Source organism: Pelophylax lessonae, assembly GCF_965119305.1.
Source record: "Pelophylax lessonae genome assembly, chromosome: 8".
NCBI lineage: Eukaryota > Metazoa > Chordata > Amphibia > Anura > Ranidae > Pelophylax > Pelophylax lessonae.
This window is the reverse complement of record NC_138775.1, coordinates 114,896,493-114,915,066: the sequence shown is the minus strand read 5'-3', so window position 1 is coordinate 114,915,066 and position 18,574 is coordinate 114,896,493. Positions and strand designations below refer to the sequence as shown.

At 46.1% G+C, this 18,574-nt stretch overlaps 1 protein-coding gene across 1 annotated transcript in view; it reads left to right on the top strand.

Moving 5' to 3' along the window:
* Positions 1 to 377: 377 nt before the first annotated feature.
* DDX47 (DEAD-box helicase 47) overlaps positions 378 to 18,574 on the top strand; it is a gene marked incomplete at its 5' end in the record, with an annotated part of 626,288 nt that continues 608,091 nt past the window's right edge. Inside the window, one exon of the mRNA XM_082265706.1 lies at positions 378 to 437. Coding sequence (XP_082121832.1) covers positions 378 to 437 — 60 coding nt within the window. The remainder of the gene's footprint in view (positions 438 to 18,574) is intronic.

Here is an 18,574-nt window from a genome sequence, read left to right as displayed (position 1 = left end):
CTCTGAGCATGCGCACTGCTGCGCTGCTCTGCTGTTTCAGACCGGAAGTGACGAGGGGTATGGTTTCTTCACGGGGTATGGTTTTTTAACGTTACACCGGTCAACGGAACAACGGTGTAACGTTAGAAACCAGATATTCCTACCCCGTTAGGTAGCTCTACCCCCGTCACTTCCGGGGTTCTAAAACTATACCCGCTCATATTGCTATAACCCGTCACTTCCGCGCTGACCGGAAGTTTCGTCACGCTGTAGCCTCGAATTTTTTTACGTAAATATACTCACATTTGGCACCTCTAGGGCCAATCGCAAGCCCAGCTTCCTATAATATCCTGTCACGTGGCATCTAAACATACTTTACACATTCCTCTTAAGGAAACATGGATGCGTACGCGAATGTTGAGGAGCCAAGTGAAGCTATTAAAACTTTTCAGCAGCTGGTAAGAGAAGCATGTCATTAAATGCGCGTTTAAGTAAGGCTATGTTTCTTGTTTTCCTTTTGATTTCCGCTATAATAAATAGGTTAGCTATGATGTGTGGCTCAACATGATCTTGTAGCATATCTGATATGATTTAATGAGTTTCTTATGGCCTCATTTTTTTTTTTTTTTTAGTCCGTGTCTTAGTATTTTGATGTGAAACATAAGTGAAATATTTTTGCGCCGATAACTTTTACTGAATATTAGCAAATGTTTACCTGTTTGTTGAATGGACTTGCCCATCGGTTCGGTGGTGGTAGGTGCATAAGTGTGTTTTTCTGAGTAGGAAGTGTGTGTTGATACAACCAGCATATTGGTGCAGCAGTGGAAATGGTCATTACTGAATTAACTGTAGGTAGAGTAGTGCCCATTGCTTCAATGGGCATATCATTGTGTTGGCAAAATTGCGCAATAATGCAGTCATAAGGAGTCTTGTAGTGCTTTGTTGGTTGCGAGTGGTGGTAGAACAAAACAAGCTTTTTCCCTTTTTAGATTCCTGCTGGGAACAGAATCCTTTGATGCTACTCCTGCTATGCAATGTTATGATGCTGGCTGCAGTAACATCAACAGCTACCCAAACAATGCAGGCAGTATTGTGGATCAGTCTGCTGCTGTGTGGGTAAGGGTAGTGGAGTAGGTGTGCTGACGGTATGGGCAGTATGTTTGGAAGTGGAGAGCATGGGAGTGGGCATGCTGCCTGTCACATCTAAGAATTGGTAAGTTGCAATTTAATTATTAGTCATCAGCTATATATTCTCTTCCAAAACCCACTGCCCACCGCTATACTCTCCTCTTCCAACAGGGTTTTGTACATAGCTTCCAGGAAGCGTCTCCTGCCTTTGATACCCCTCCTTTTTTAGAGCCCTTGACTCCAAGCAGTAGGCTGTCTGTTGCGGTGAGCGGACATATTTTATTACTAGCACCTTTTGATCTTAAAGAGGTTGTAAACCTACCTCACAAACTTTTACCTATAGGTAAGCCTATATTAAGGCTTACCTATAGGTGCTATAAATATCTCCTAAACTTGCACCGTTTAGTAGATATTTGGAGTGCATACTGCCGATGACGTCATCGGCGCAAGCGCTCTGAAGGAACGGCCACCCGTGCCGTTCCTTCAGAGCTCAGTGCCGTGAACGGCGGCTCCCGCGCACAGGCGCGGGAGTGATGTAATCGTGCCTCCGGCCAATCAGATGGCCGGAGGACGCGAACCCGGAAGCAGGATGGCTGGACATGTCGCCGTCCTGTCGCTGAGGTGGCGGCACGGCGGGGGCTTCGTTTTAAGGTAAGTACTACATAATGAGCTAGTATGCGATGCATACTAGCTCATTATGCCTTTCTCTTTACAGGGCTTTTTTTTTCTCGTTTTTTTTGGGGGACTTTACTTCCTCTTTAAAGCGGAGCTCCACCCAAAAAAGGGAAGTTCAGCTTTAAGCACTCCTCTCCCCCACATATGCCACGTAATTTTTTAGGGTGGGGGGGGCAGGTATATAGTTTTGACAGGTACCTGTTCCCACTCTAGGCGGCTTGAGCGGAAGTTCTCTCCCTCTTTGATATCTTCTGGGACACGTCACGGGTACCGGAAGATTGCCTGACTAATAGGGAGGCACTGAGTGGCTTGCACCTGGCTGTGAAGCTGCAAGCAGTCACAGTCGGGTGTCCAGACTTGAAATGCCGGCGCTGTGGAGAGGGAGGAAAGTGAGGCTTGGGGGTGGCTGCATTGCTGGATCATGGGACAGGTGAGTATGTATTTATTAAGTCAGCAGCTACACTTTTAAAACCCGCTAAAATGAGTGGAACTCAGATTTCAGCATAAATCCGACTTGGCCTATAACAGCTGCAGACATGAAAGAGAAAAGGAAGCACACACACCTAGTGCAGTAATGGCAGACCTTGGCACCCCAGATGTTTTGGAACTACATTTCCCATAATGCTCACCTACACTGCAGAGTGCATGAGCATCATGGAAAATGTAGTTCCAAAACATCTGGGGTGCCAAGGTTTGTCATCACTGACCTAATGCATTACCCTTGGAGACCTTAAGGCCCCATGCACACAGGGCGTCAGAGAAAACAAGCTGCAGAGCCACTTCTAACGCCAGGAAAAAGCAGCTGTAAAAAACGTGCTTTTAGTAGCTTTTTACATTGGCGTTATGGCACGTGTGGCTACGTTGGCTTTTAGCAGCGTTTTTTCATGCCTTTATTCAAAATCAATGGTTGCCTAGGAGCCGTCTTTGATTTGGCTTTCAGCCCATTGATTTGAATGGAAGTCGCATCAGGATGATCTGACTTGTGGTGTGACTTGTGATCTGAGGATCTTGAGGTGGAACTCCACGCCAAAATGGGGAAAAAAACGGAGTGGGGGTCGCCCGCAGGTTCCAAATCGGGCCCTTGCAGTCTGGTATGGATTTTGAGAGGAGCCCCACACCTAAAAAACGGTGTGGGGCCCCCCTCAAAATCCATACCAGACCCTTATCCGAGCATGCAGACCGGCAGGTCAGGAAAGAGGAGTGGACGAGCAAGTGGCCCCACCCCCTCCTGGACCATACCAGGCCACACACCCTCAACATTTGCGTGGAGGGGGGGGGGGGGGAGTTGGTTGCTTTGGAGCAGGGGGAGCTCTGCACCCCCCCACCCCAAAGCATCTTGTCCCCATGTTGAGGACATGGGCCTCTTCCCGACAACCCTGGCTGGTGGTTGTGTGGGTCTGAGGGCAGGGGTCTTTTGGGAATCTGGACGACCCCTGTAACAAGGGGGCCCCCCAGATCCCGGACCCCCTCCCTATGTGAATGGGTATAGGGTACATTGTACTCCTAACCAGTCACCCTTTAAAAGGCAGTGTATGTAAATGACAGGAGACGTTTTGAGAAGTTCTGTATTAAGTCTCCCACTGGCCTTCTCCCCACTGGTCCTCCTCCGACCATGTCTCCTGTGATTATGCTGGCTTAGGTCTATGCAGCTTGTTATATAGCCATTGGGGGCGTGGCCTCCTGGTGACGTCACCCATAGACCACACCCCCTTATGTCACAGATGACAGCATAAGGGGGTGGGGTCTCCAGGTGACGTCACCGGGAGGCCACCGCCCCTAATGGCTATATAACAAGCTGCTGCATAGATGGGAGTCGACATAATCACCAGAGACATTGTTGGAGATGGACCAGAGGAGGAAGAAGACAACCAGAGGGGAGAAAACTGGAGGAAGATTTTTAATCTTTCCTGACCTGCCGGGCTGCATGCTCGGATAAGGGTCTGGTATGGGTTTTGGGGGGGGGGGGCGGCCCATGCTGTTATTTCGGCGTGGGGCTCCCCTCAAAATCCATACCAGACCTGAACGGCCTGGTTTGGAACCTTGGGGGCACCCCCACGCCGTTTTTTTCCCATTTTGGCATGGAGTTCCCCCTCAAGATTCTCAGAGCGCAAGTCACACCACAAGTCGGATCATTTTTTTTTGCAGTTTAAAAACTCCTATGCCACTTGGAGCTCCTAAAATCCTGTGTGTGGATGAGGCCATAGAATAACATGGAGGGGTGTTTTTAACCACTTCCCGACCACTAGCTGCCTTTCCTCTTACGTCCTCTGACAGTCGCCGCCGATCCATAAAGCCTTCACTTTTGGGTAATGGCGCCCTCTGCAGGAGTAATCTAGGCAGATAGAAATGTTAATACAAAACTTTTCTATACTTAGACACACCTCTAGGGGGCTGTCCCCAGCCATTATCCCTGATCCAGTCACAAATGGTCCTCAGTTTTAGGCTGCTTAGCTTAGGCGTAGGCTAGCTTTTCTAACCGGGACCTCGTGTCTCCGTTTTTCTTTCTGTTTTTTTTCTGACGTATTTTTCTTCTGAAAATAGGTTTTCATTTCTCTCACTAGTTAGCCAGGGACTTTTCATGGCTGATTACAAGTGACTGCAGAGCTGGGCTTCCACTGGGTAATATAGATTCTTATGGAGTCCCAGTCTGCCAACCAGGCAACGATAGGGCCCCTCGGAATGGAGACGAGCCTGCAGAGCTGTGTCTTCGCTGAGGGTGTCTCAACCTGGAAGGCCCCAATATAGTAATATCACTATATTGGGGATTTATTTACATCGGTTAGAAAACTTTTCTGATCGAGTATCGATCTGTTGATACATACTCACACCATTAAAAATGTTTTTTGTATATTGAATACTTCACAGTTCACATAAGTATACATATACATATATTGTATACAGGTTTATTTTAGCACGATTACATTTATGTATTTTAATAATACTGAGTTTTGTTCAACACAAATGCACATTTTTTGTCTTAAATTAATATTTTGAAATTGATGTATTTTTGTACATATATCACTATTATTGTGTATTTGAATTTGTATTTGTTTTCGTTTGGGGCCATTCTGTTTGTGCACTTTAAATCCACAGACTTGTAGCCGACACCTATTCAGATAATCAATCAGTTAATGAACCTGAATGTTTACAGCTGCTTGTATGGGTTTATCTGTGGTAGCTGCACACACAGAATGGAGCTGGCAATGAGTAAGCGACATCCCTAAGTCGTGAAACGCGTCTGCCTTTTTGTCCTGCATCCACAGTGTGTTGTTCCAGTTTGCCTATTTGCTTGTTGTGGAATAAATTTTACTCCAATTTTTGATTTACATCGGAGTGCGGTCATCTGCTTTTTTTGCTTCATGTGATTCCGGATTGACGGATCCGACCAGCACCTGACATCCAGCCCACCTGGAGCGGTCTTTTCCCAATTGGATTTCAGCCTTAAAGATGTCTGTCAAATCGCCCCGTGAAGTCGCACTGATATGCGAGTTTGAAATTGTGTGCATGCAGCTGAATTATTTCAAACCCGCCCTCAGTGTGAACCAGTGCCGTTGCTGCAATAGGCTCCGATTTGACATGTGATTCGACATGACAAATCTCATGCCAAATCGGCACAATGTTAACAGGGCTTCATGTTCCATGAACGATACCCCGAAACAGAATACAAAATGCAGTGCGCTTACTAGTATCGCATGGGTGTTCACACCCACGCAATGCGATTAGATATGGAGGAATAAAAAGGGTCCTACAACATTTTGGTGCAAATGTGATACAATTTGAGCCATACAAAATATATTGCTCAAAATGCATCACACAGACATCACATGTGATGTGCACAGCAATGCAATGTGTTTTTTTATGCAAATCACATGCGGTGTTCAGCATGAACCAGTGTAAACGCAGGCTATGATCAATGAACGACACCTCTAAACAGAACCCAGGCAATAGAAAAAAAAGTCAAATGCCATTTAGCAGTGTTTGTTGGCGTTTATTGAAATTAACATTAGAGCGGCTTTACAGCTGAAAAACGCCACTCAAAATTGTATATACAGTATTTCACAAAAGTGAGTACACCCCTCACATTTTTGTAAATATTTTATTATATCTTTTCATGTGACAACACTGAAGAAATTACACTTTGCTTCAATGTAAAGTAGTGAGTGTACAGTTTGTGTAACAGTGTAAATTTGCTGTCCCCTCAAAATAACTCAACACAGCCATTAATGTCTAAACCGCTAGCAACAAAAGTCAGTACACCTCTAAGTGACAATGTCCAAATTGGGCCCCACTAGCCATTTTCTCTCCCCAGTGTCATGTGGCTCATTTAGTGTTACAAGGTTTCAGGAGTGAATGGGGAGCAGGTGTGTTAAATTTGGTGTTTATTGCTCTCTCTCATACTGGTCACTGATATTTCAACATGGCACTTCATAGTAGAGCTGCACGATTAATCGTATGAAAATCGCGATCTCGATTCACCCCCCCTGACGATCTAAACCTGAAATATGCTCGATTCTTTGCATAGCTGCATAGCAGAGAGAAGAGCTGTGGAAAAAAAAAAAAAAAAGCCTCCCGGCAAATGCCTATCAGCCCTGAAGTCTCCCAGTAACTATAAACAAAAATGATTACATTGTATCTTTTCCTTCCCTCTGCCAGGGAGAAAGGAAGTTTAACCTCTTAAAGACTGGACCTTTTTCTGACACTTGTTGGTTGCAAGTTAAAATGTTTTTTTTTTTGCTAGAAAAGTACTTAGAACCTCCAAACATTTTATATATTTTTTTAGCAGAGACCCTACAGAATAAAATGGCAATTGTTGTAATATTTTATGTCACACTGTATTTGCGCAGCAGTCTTTCAAACGCAATTAATAGACTTTAATGAATAAAAAAAAAAAAAACGTAACCGTAAAGTTATCCTAATTTTTTTTTTTGTTACACAGAGAATCGTGAGAGAATCGTGATCTTTATTCCAAGCTAAAAAAATCGTGATTCTCATTTTGGCCAGAATCGTGCAGCTCTACTTCATAGCAAAGAACTCTGAGGAGAATTGTTCCTCTACATAAAGATGGCCTAGGCTATAAGAAGATAGCCAAGACCATGAAACTTAGCTGCAGCTCGGGGGCCAAGACCATACAGTGATTTAACAGGACAGGTTCCACTCGGAACAGGTCTCGCCATGGTTCACCAAACAAGTTGAGTGCACGTGCTCAGTGTCTTTGGGAAATAGACGTATGAGTGCTGCAGAGGTTGAAGGGGTGGGGGATCAGTCTGTCAGTGCTCAGACCACACACTGCAAATTGGTCTGCATGGCTGTCGTCCTAGAAGGACCTCTCTTCTAAAGATGCTGCACAATAAAGCCTGCAAACAGTTTGCTGAAGACAAGCAGACTAAGGACATGGATTAATTGAACCATGTCCTGTGGTCTGGTGAGACCAAGATAAACTTATGTGGTTCAGATGGTGTCAAGCGTGTGTAACGGCAACCCGGTAAGGAGTACAAGGACAAGTGTGTCTTGCTTACAGTCAAGCATGGTGGTGGGAGTGGCATGGTCTGGGGCTGCAGGAGTGCTGCTGGCACTGGGGAGTTACAGTTCGTTGAGGGAACCATGAATGTCAACATGTACTGTGACATACTGAAGCAGAGCATAATCTCCTCCCTTCATAAACTAGGCCGCAGGGCAGTATTCCAACATAACCACCCCAAACACCCCTCCAAGACGACCACTGCCTTGCTAAAGAAGCTGACAGTAAAGGTGATGGACAGGCCAAGCAGGTCTCCAGATATTAATCCTATTTGAGCATCTGTGGGGCATCCTCAAACGGAAGGAGGAGGAGTGCAAGGTTTCGAACATCCACCAGCTCCGTGATGTCATCATGGAGGAGCCGAAGAGTACTCCAGTGTCAACCTGTGAAGCTCTGGTGAACTTCATGACCAAGAGGGTTAAGGCAGTGCGTGAAAATAATGGTGGCCACACAAAATATTGACACTTTGGGCCCAATGTGGACATTGTCACTTAGGGGTGTACTCACTTTTGTTGCCAGCAGTTTTAGACATTAATGGCTGTGTTGAGTTCTTTTGAGGGGGGACAGCCACTTAACACTCTTATACAACCTGTACACTCACTACTTTACATTGTAGCAAAGTGTCATTTCTTCAGTGTTGCCACATGAAAAGATAAAATATTTACAAAAATGTGAGAGGTGTACTCACTTTTGTGAGATACTGTGTGTTAGGGCTGGGCGATTTTGCCTAAAAAAAAAAAAAAAAAAAAAAAAAAAAAATCTTTGATTTTTGAAGAAAAATTCGAGTTTCTATTTATTTATTTTTATTTTTTTCAATACACTTTAAAAAATGACTGCAGACATCAGATATAGTGTCAAAAGTGCAACTTTATTGCTATGATTTTCCTCGAGTTAAAATGCGTAGAATCCCAAAACAAAAAGTAAATGAGGCTCTGTCATTCAACAATTTCAAGCTTTAACCCAGGTTTAAGCAAAAGTGCAACAACTTCACAGTAGCTTAAATTTTCTGTTCAAGAAATCAGATAATTACAAAGCAAGGCTTCGTCTGTGTTTTGTCTGCTGCATCAAAACCAAACCAGTTCCAAATTACAGAATTACCTGTGCCTTTCTTTGGAAGTAGTTCTCTGCTAGTACTACACGCTGCCATGTTGTTTTGACTGTGTTACGCGCTTCTTTTACTGTCTATGGTTACGCGGGGCGGGGGCTGGCTCATATCGCGCTATGGTAACGCACAAGGACTGTGTGGAATGAGGGGTGGGGAGGGAAGGCTCACAGGAGGAGAGCTCACACCTGTGTGGAGGACTGAGGAGAAGCGCTGTACAGGTGTGGCTAGTCTCTGTACCTATCACAGCCCCTGTACAGGTATAACCCCGCCTCCTCTCAGACGCACCGCCCGCTTCCTCTCCCGGCAGCTGACGTCACATCCAGGCCTGGCGGTGGCCGCTGATTGGCTCGTTCCTCGTAGACTCTGAGCAGAGATGGCAGCGTCGGTGGTCCGGTTACTGGGGAGTTCTCGGTGTGTTGTGGCCGTTTCCCGGGCCTGGCTGTGCGGTGTGCAGCGGACTAGGAGCTGGCTGGAGCCCAGGGCGGCCCGCCTGTACAGGTAAGTGTCCCGCATGCAGGCCATGGGGGCCCCTGAGTGACCTCTAGTGTGTGTGTGTGTGTGTGTGTGTGTGTGTGTGTGTGTGTGTGTGTGTGTGTACTGACGGTTACGCAGGACGGGGGCTGGCTCATATCGCGCTATGGTAACGCACAAGGACGAACCGCGGAAAAGTCTGAAAAAACTATTGTGGCGAAAAACTCGAGTTGGCAAAATAAAAATAGTTTTACACTACAAAATCGTTTAAATCTATTAAATCGATTTTTGGCCCAGCCCTACTGTGTGTGTATATGTAGTGTGGAAAATATTTCATCCCCTTGCAGATTTTGTAAGTTTGCCCACTTAGAAAGATGTGAAGGGTCAATACTTTTTATCATAGGTGTATTGTAAGCGATAGAAACCGAATATCAACCAAAAATCCAGAAAAAAACCTAAAACAAATGGTATTAACCACTTACTAACCGCCCAACGCAGATGTACGTCACTACTTTGACGCTAAATACCGTGGTTATGGCAGCAGATAGCTGTCATAACCCCAGTATTTTTTAAAACGGCGGTCGTTTGGCTTTCAGGTAAGGGTGGTCCCAGTGGCAGATTCGCCACGGGATCACTCTTACGGGGCGGCAGAAGAGATGCCCCCCCCCCTCCCGCTGTGTCCTGGTCCTTTTCCCCGCTTACCAGACCCGCGGGCCGCGGGGAAAACTATCCGATCCCGGATCCTCTTAAATAGGAAGTCGAGTGAGGGCAAGATGGCTCTCACTCGACTCTCTGGTCTTTGAGGACTGGAGCGACGTCAAACGTCGTTGTCTAGCAACTGGCTTAAGAGACGATTTTTAACTTTTTTTTTTTTTTTTTTTTGTGTACTTGTGAGGACTTTTTGACCCCAGATCTCGCAATAAAGAGGTCCTGTCATGGCTATTTCTATTACAATGAATGTATACATTCCTTGTAATAGGAATAAAAATTACACAAACTGTGTAAAAATCAAAAATAATAAATAAAATAGGAGAAAAAAAATAATTAAAGCGCCCTGTCCCCGTTAGTTCGCACGCAGAAGCGAACGCATACGGAAGCCCCACCCACATATGTAAATGATGTTCAAACCACACATGTGAGGTATCGCCACGATCATTGAGAGCGAGAGCAATAATTTGAGCCCTAGACCTCCTCTGTAACTGTAAACTGGTACCGTGTAGAAATTTTTAAAATGTCGCCTATGGGATTTTTAAGTACCAAAGTTTGTCGCCATTCCGCGAACGTGCTCAGTTTTGAAGCATGACATGTTGGGTATCTATTTATTTGGCATAACCTTATCTTTCACATTATGGAAAAAAAATTGGGCTAACTTTACTCTTTTCTTAAAAAAAAAAAAAAAAACAGATTTTAGCTTGTAAACACCAAGTGTCAAAAATAGGCCTGGTCTTAAAGTGGTTAATTAACCAGGGATTTGGTCCCTTAATGACCAGGATATTTTTTGCGATTTAGCACTGCATTACTTTAACGGACAATTGCGGGTCGTGTGAAGCTGTACCGAAATAAAATTGATGAGTTTTTTTCCCCCCACAAATAGAGCTTTCTTTTGGTGGTATTTGATCACTTGTGCGGTTTTTTGTTTGTAGCGCAAAAAAAAAAAAGTGAAATTTCTGGGAAAAAAAAAATATATTTTTCCCCTTCTGCTATATAACATTCCCCAAAAAAATATTCTACTACTTTTTTTAATAAAAAAAAAATCGCAATAAGCATATTTTTGATTGGTTTGAGCAAAAGTTATCGCGTCTACAAACCAGGAGAAAGATTTTTAATTGTTTATGGCGGCGCTCTGCGATTTTTAGCGGGATTGCGACTTTGGGGCGGACAGATGGGACCCCTAACTGACATTTTTGACATTTTCGGGGGGACCAGTGACATTACAGTAATCATTGCTAAAAATATGCAGTTACTGTAAAAATGACACTGGCAGTGAAGGGGTTAATCTAGGGGTTATCAAAGGGTTAAGTGTGATCCTAGGGGAGTGTTTACTAACTGTGGGGTTGGGCTTGTGAAATGATCAGAGACCTATGATCCTATATAGCAGGATCACAGTTGCTCTGTGATCATTTCAGAGAGCAGAGCGGTCCGCTGTGTTTACAACCGCTGACCGTATTCTCTCTCAGCGGCGAGTGTTTGCGGCTTGACGGTGGCAGTTGGTGCCGCAGGTCCTGTGCATCGGCAACCCTGCTGCCTAGTGGGGGTAGGAGCTTGACGCTGGGTGTGTGTGTTTGCCCCCCCCCTCCCAGCATCAGGCACGCGACCAACGTAGGACTACGGCGGTTCGCGTGGCAGAGGCTGTTTGCCGCAGTAAAACAGCGGCCGGCAGTCTTAATGTGGTTAAAGTGATTGTAAAGTTTTGTGTATTATTTTTTTTTTTTTTCCCCCCACAAACCTGGCATATACTTACCACCTCTGTGCAGTTATTTTTTTACAGAGCAGCCCACATCCTCCTCTTCTCCCTCATTCCTGGCCCCTCCCTCCTATTGAGTGCCCCCCACAACAAGCAGCTTTCTATGGGGGCACCTGAGCCGAGCTGCAGCTCGGTGTGTCCATTCAGAAATGGAGCTGCCATTCGGCCCCACCCCCGATCTCTCCTCATGGGCGCACTGACTTTGACAGCCGCAGGAGCCAATGGTGCCGCGGCTGTATCTTAGCCAATCGGGAAGGAAAGTCCCCGGACGACCAAGGGATTCGTGGACATCGCTGAACAGAGAGGGGGCACAGGTAAGTATTAGGGTTGCTGGGGGGGACTGCTACACACATAAGGCTTTTCATCTTCATGCATAGAAAGCATTAAAATAGCTTTACAACTCCTTCTTAATTTGCAGTTTAGTGAGTAAAATTATTTAATCCCCAAGTAAAACATGTACTTGGTGGAGAAACCCTTGTTGGCAAGCACAGAGGTAAGCTGTTTCTTGTAGTTTGGTGAGCAGGTTTGCACACCTCTCTGGAGAGATTTTGGTCAACTTTTCTTGACAGATTTTCTTTAAATCCTCAAAGTTTCTTGACTGTCTCTTGGCAACTTGAAGTTTTAGCTCCCTTCATACATTTTCAATAGGATTAGGCTCTGGAGATTGACTAAGCCACTCAATGACTTTAATGTGCTTTTTCTTGAGCCACTCCTTTGTTGCCTTTTGCGGTAAGTTCATTAGGTGGTAGGGTCATTTTCAGGCTGGAAGACGCATCCATTAACCATTTTCAGTGTTCTGGCTCAGGGAAGAAGGTTCTCATCCAAGATTTTAAAATACATGGCTCCTGAATGCTGCAAAGTCAGCCTGTACTTTTCGGAGAGAAACAGCCCCCAAAGAATCATGTTTCCACCACCGTGCTTGACTGTAGGGATGGTGTTCTTAGGGTCATAATTAGCATTTTTCTTCCAAACACGACGAGTCGAGTTACTGCCAAAGAGCTCAATTTTGGTCTCCTCTGATAACACTTTCACCCAGTTCTCCCCCGAATCATTCAGAAGTTAATTAGCAAACTTTAGATGGGCTTGTACTTGTGGTTTCTTGAGCAGGGGGACCTTGCAGGCTGCATAATTTGTCCTTCACAGCGTAGTGTGTTACCAATTGTTTTCTTGGTGACTATGGTCCCAGCTGCCCTGAGATCATTGACAAGATTCTGCTGTGTAGTTCTGGCTGATACCTCACTGTTCTCATGATCATTGAAACTCTGCGAGGTGAGATCTTGCATTGACCCTCAGACCGAGGGAGATTGATAGTTAGTTATTTTGTGTTACTTCCATTTGCGAATAATCGCACCGACTGTCACCCTCTCACCGAGCTGCTTGGGGATGGTCTTCCAGCCTTGTATAGGTCTACAATCTTGTCCCTGACAAATCTGGGCAGCTCTTTTGTCTTGACCATGGTGGAAAGGTTTTGGATTCTCTGTTTGAGAGTGCTCCTAATCTCAGCTCGTTACCTGTATAGAAGACACCTGCAAGCCAGAAATCTTGCAGATTGAAAGGGGATCAAATACTTATTTCAGGCATTAAAATGCAAATCAATTTAATTTTTTTGAAATGCATTTTTCTGCAATTTTTTTGTTTTGTTTTTGTTCCGTTTCTCACTGTTAACCTCCCTGGAGGTCTGATATGTCAGAATTTTTTTATCTCAAAGTGGTACATTGTTTTGCATGGAAATCTGTTGTTTCATACTTTAGGCCTGTAATTCTTAGGAATAACTCACTTGAAATCTGTCTAAACAAGAGTTACATAGTTAGTGAGGTTGAAAAAAGACATCAGTCCATCCAGTTCAACCTATGATGCGTGTGTGTGTGTTTGCTTTTAACCGTACATTGTATACCCCTGTATGTTGTGGTCTTTAAGGTGTCCATCTAATAGTTTTTTGAAACTATCAACGCTCCCTGCTGATACGACTGCTTGTGGAAGAGAATTCCACATCCTTACCGTTCTTACAGTGAAGAACCCCTTACGCACTTTAAGGTTAAACCGCCTTTCCTCTAGTTTTAGTGAGTGGCCACGTGTCTTATTGTATCTCCTTTCTCTGAATAGTTTGTTCCTTATGCTCGGGTCACCAGTACAGTATTTGTACATTGATATCATATCCCCCCTCAATCGTCTTTTCTCCATAGAGAAAAGGTTCAATGCTTGTAGTCTTTCCTCATAGCTGATGTCCTCCATTCCCCTAATTATTTTTGTTGCCCTTCTCTGGACTTTCTCCAATTCCAGCACATCCTTCCTGAGGACCGGTGCCCAGAACTGGACAGCATACTCCAGATGTGGCCGGACCAGAGTCTTGTAGAGCGGGAGAATAATCTCTTTATTTCTGGAGTGAATGCCCTTTTTTATACATCCCAGTATTCTGTTGGCTTTGCTTGTGGCGGCTTGGCATTGCATGCCACTGGCAAGCTTGTTGTCTACCAGTACCCCCAAGTCCTTTTCCATCCTAGACTCACCCAGAGGTTCCCCCCCTAGTGAGTAGCTTGCTTTCTGGTTTCTGGCCCCCAAGTGCATTACTTTACATTTATCAACATTAAACCTCATCTGCCATGTAGTTGCCCACCCCGTTATTTTGTTCAGGTCTGCTTGCAAGGTTTCCACATCCTGCATAGAAGATATTGGCATGCCTAGTTTAGTATCATCTGCAAATACTGAGATTGTACTAGATATCCCCTCCTCTAGATCATTTATGAACAAATTAAACAGGATTGGTCCCAGGACAGAACCCTGGGGGACCCCACTTTCCACACCCGCCCAATCCGAGTACGCCCCATTAATCACCACCCTCCTGTACTCTCCCCTGGAGCCAGTTCTCTATCCAGGTACTCACCTTCTGGTCCATACCTACCTTCCTTAGTTTGTACAGTAATCGTTTGTGGGGAACGGTGTCAAAGGCCTTTGCAAAGTCCAGATACACCACATCCACAGGCTTACCTTTATCTAGGTGGCTGCTCACTTCATCGTAGAAGGTCAATAGATTGGTTTGGCAAGAATGATTTTTCATAAATCCATGCTGATTACTACTTATAATACCGTTTTCATTACTAAAGTCTTGTATGTGGTCCCTTATCATCCCCTCCAAAATTTTGCAGACTACTGATGTTAGGCTGATCGGCCTATAGTTACCCGGGATATATCTCGGCCCCTTCTTAAATATTGGTACCACGTTGGCTTTTTTCCAATCAGCTGGCACCATACCCGTCTGTAAACTATCCTTAAAGATCAAGAATAATGGTCTGGCAATCACCTGGCTGAGCTCATTAAGAACCCTCGGGTGCAAGACATCCGGTCCCGGGGATTTATTTATGTTAAGTTTCTCTAGTTTAGCTCTAAGTCTATCCTCTGTTAGCCATGGCGGCACTTCCTGAGGTGTATTATTTAGTTCGGCCTTACAAGCAAGGTTCTTGTAGCCCCCCGATTCTTTTGTGAAGACTGAAGAGAAGAAATTATTTAACACTTCCGCCTTTTCCCTGTCCTCTGTGGCCATATTTCCTTTATCATCTTTTATGGGGCCAATGTGTTCTGGCCTCGCTTTCTTACTGTTTATATACTTAAAGAACTTCTTGGGGTTCTTTTTACTCTCCTCTGCTATATGTCTCTCGTGTTCTATTTTAGCCGCCCTGATTTCATCTTTACATTTCTTATTGCACTCTTTGTAATGCTTAAATGCTGCCAATGACCCCTCAGTCTTGTATTTTTTGAAGGCCTTTTCTTTAGCACTAATATACATTTTTATGTTGGAGTTTAGCCATCCAGGGTTTATTTTTGCTCTTTTAAAGCGGTTGTATCCCGCTTTTTGACACTTTTACCTACAGGTAAGCCTATAATAAGGCTTACCTGAAGGTACAAATAATATCTCCTAAACCGGCACGGTTTAGGAGATATTTACAGTGCATGCAGTCGCTCGCGCGAGCGGCGCATGCGCTCTGAAGGTCCGGGGGGACCTTCAATTAAGTTGCCGGGAGCTTGCCGGAAAAATCACTCCCGCGCGCATGCGCGGGAGTGACGTCATCGCGGCTCCGGCCAATCAGCGCGCTGGAGCCGTCTCTTCCGGCCAATCAGCGCGCCGGAGCCGCCGAACCCGGAAGAGACGACGAGGGATCATGGCAGCGCCCGCATCGATGTCCGGGGGTCCGTGTCGGGGCTTCGTTTTAAGGTAAGTTAAACATAATGGGCTAGTATGCGATGCATACTAGCTCATTATGCATTTGTCTTGCAGGTTTTTATTTTTTTTTTCATAGGGTTTACAACCGCTTTAAATTTATTTCCCTTTGGAATGCACTGGCCAATCCCCCTGTTTAGTATGCTCTTGAAGCACTCCCATTTTTCCTCCGTGTTCTTTGTTCCCAGGGTTCTATCCCAATTGATCTTTTCTAGCAGCAAGCGCAGTTTAGGGAAATTGGCTCTTTTGAAATTCAGTGTTCTTATATTACCCCTCTGCTTCCTATTACTGTAATTAATACTGAAACTTATTGACCTATGGTCACTGTTTCCTAAGTTGTCCCGTATTTCTATATCCGTGATCAGGTCTGTATCGTTGGTAATCAGTAGGTCAAGTACCGCATTGTTTCTTGTCGGTGCATTCACCATCTGACCCATAAAATTGTCCTGCAAAACATTTAGGAACTGCCTAGCCTTGGCTGAGTGCGCGGTTCCTTCTGCCCAGTCTATATCTGGATAATTAAAGTCCCCTATTAAAATGACATTTCCCATCCTTGCTGCCAATCCTATCTGTAAAAGGAGGTCCGCCTCACCCTCCTCCCTCTGGTTGGGGGGCCTGTAGCATACGCCCAATATTACCTTCCCCGCCGTGCCATCCCTTTTGAAGCTCTACCCATAGGGATTCTGCCTCGTCCTTAGCTCCATTATTATCATCCCTCATATTTACCTGTATACTGTTCTTAATATACAGACATACCCCTCCCCCTTTTTTACCTTCTCTATCTCTGCGATAAAGGGAATACCCCTGAATGGTCGCCATCCAATCATGAGAGCTGTCAAACCAAGTCTCAGTTATCCCCACAAAATCTAAGTCCTCCTCAAACATCAGCAGCTCCAGCTCTCCCATCTTGTTGGCCAGGCTTCTGGCATTGGTATACAAACCTCTTAATTTTGATCGGTTACATTTATCCTCATTTGATGTTTTTAGGCTGCTCTCTTGATTTTTCCCCATACCCACCCTGGGTATAGGAGCTCCGAACACCCTACCGCTAATGCCCCCATTTCTGCCCTCTGAAACTTGCTTTCCACTGGCTAATTCTACATCTGTACCCTCCCCCCCCCCCCCATTCCCTAGTTTAAAAGCCCCTCTAACTTTTTGGCCATCCTTGCACCCAGTACGGCTGCACCCACCCCATTTAGGTGCAATCCGTCCCTACCAAAGAGCCGGTGACCGACTGAGAAGTCAGCCCAGTTCTCCAGGAACCCGAAACCCTCCTTACTACACCAGCTCCTCAGCCACTTATTAACTTCCCTAATCTCCCGCTGCCTCTCTGGTGTGGCTCGGGGTACAGGTAGTATTTCGGAAAATACTACCTTGGAGGTCCTAGTCCTCAACTTAGCGCCTAAGTCCCTGAAATCGTTTAGGACTCTCCGTCTTCCTCTGCCTATGTCATTGGTACCCACGTGTACCATGACAGCTGGGTCTTCCCCAGCCCCACCCAATAATCTGTCCACCCGATCCACGATGTGCCGAACCCGAGCGCCCGGCAAACAACAGACTGTTCGGCACACACGGTCTTTGTCACAGATTACACTGTCTGTCCTAATAATTGAGTCCCCTACCACCAGCACCTGTCTTTCCTTTCCCTTTTCTCCCGGCCTCACTGGAGGAGTTCTTCCCTTGGCAGCTAGGGGCGTCACTCTGCTCCAGCAATGCTGGTCCCTGACTGGTTTCCCCAACATCACACAACGGGGCGTATCTATTGGGGTGCTCCAGCCCTGGATCAGCCTCCTTGCCTTGTTCCCTTCTACCCCTCCTAACTGTCACCCCTCTAAACTGCTCTGATGTCTGCACCTCCAATACTCCGCCCACCTCTGTGCAGACCCCTGTCTGCACCTGACTGGTACAATCCTGGCTCTCCTCCGGTATGGACATTCGTCTCAGTGTTGCCAGCTGCTTCCCTAGATTCAGGACCTGAGCTTTCAGGGAAACAACGTGCTTACATTTTGCGCATATGTATTCGCCCTCGATCACATGTCTGAGGAACGCATACATATTACAAGATGTACACCGAGTCACATCTCCACACCCGCCGGTCATTGTACCTACTATCTAATCTAATGGGGATTCAGTAATTTAAGTCTATCCTATGTGGCTATTTCCTGGTTTCCTAACGTTACCTTCTCACCCTCTGGTACTCCGCTTCACTCACTTGACACTCAGTTGCACAACACTCACTTACCAGTCGCAAAGATACCTCAGACGCAAAGATACTCACTAGATGCAAGATTCTCACCAATCGCAAGTTACTCCCCAGTCGCAGAGATACTCCCCAGTCGCAGAGATGCTCCCCAGTCGCAAGGATGCTGCCCAGTCGCAGAGATACTCACCAGTCGCAGGGATACTCACCAGTCGCAGGGATACTCACCAGTCGCAGGGATACTCACCAGTCGCAGGGATACTCACCAGTCGCAGGGATACTCACCCGTCGGTCGGTCACAGAACACAGTCAGTCGGTCGCAGAGCGGTCAGTCGGTCGCAGAGCGGTCAGTCGTGATGATAGTAGTGTTGTGCTTTTAGTCACCCCACCAGCTGATCAGTTGTTACCTTACGTCCCCAGTCAGGTCCTGTCAGGTCCTTGTCGTTGCCGCTGTTATTAGTTCACACGGCTCTCTCTTCCCTGCCTTGCTTGCAGCTGCTGCTGCTGCCTCACACACTGGGGACGGTCCCCTCCTCCTCTTCTCCTCCTCCTCCCGGGAACTCTCTCCTCACGATACGTGCGTGTCCGTCCGCCGCCGCCACCACCGCTCTCTGCCCTGGTCCCTGGGGTCCACTGCACCCGCGCCCGGTATCCTACTACGTCCCTGCTGCTGTTGCTCCCTCCTTCTGGCCGACCGCCGCCGCTGCTCGGTCACAAGATACCGGTCCCTCGCTCCCGCTTTGGTCTCCCGCAGCTCCTCTTCCTCCTCGCACACACACAGCTCCGCACCCGGTTCAGCACGGCTCCCTCGCCGCTCGTCC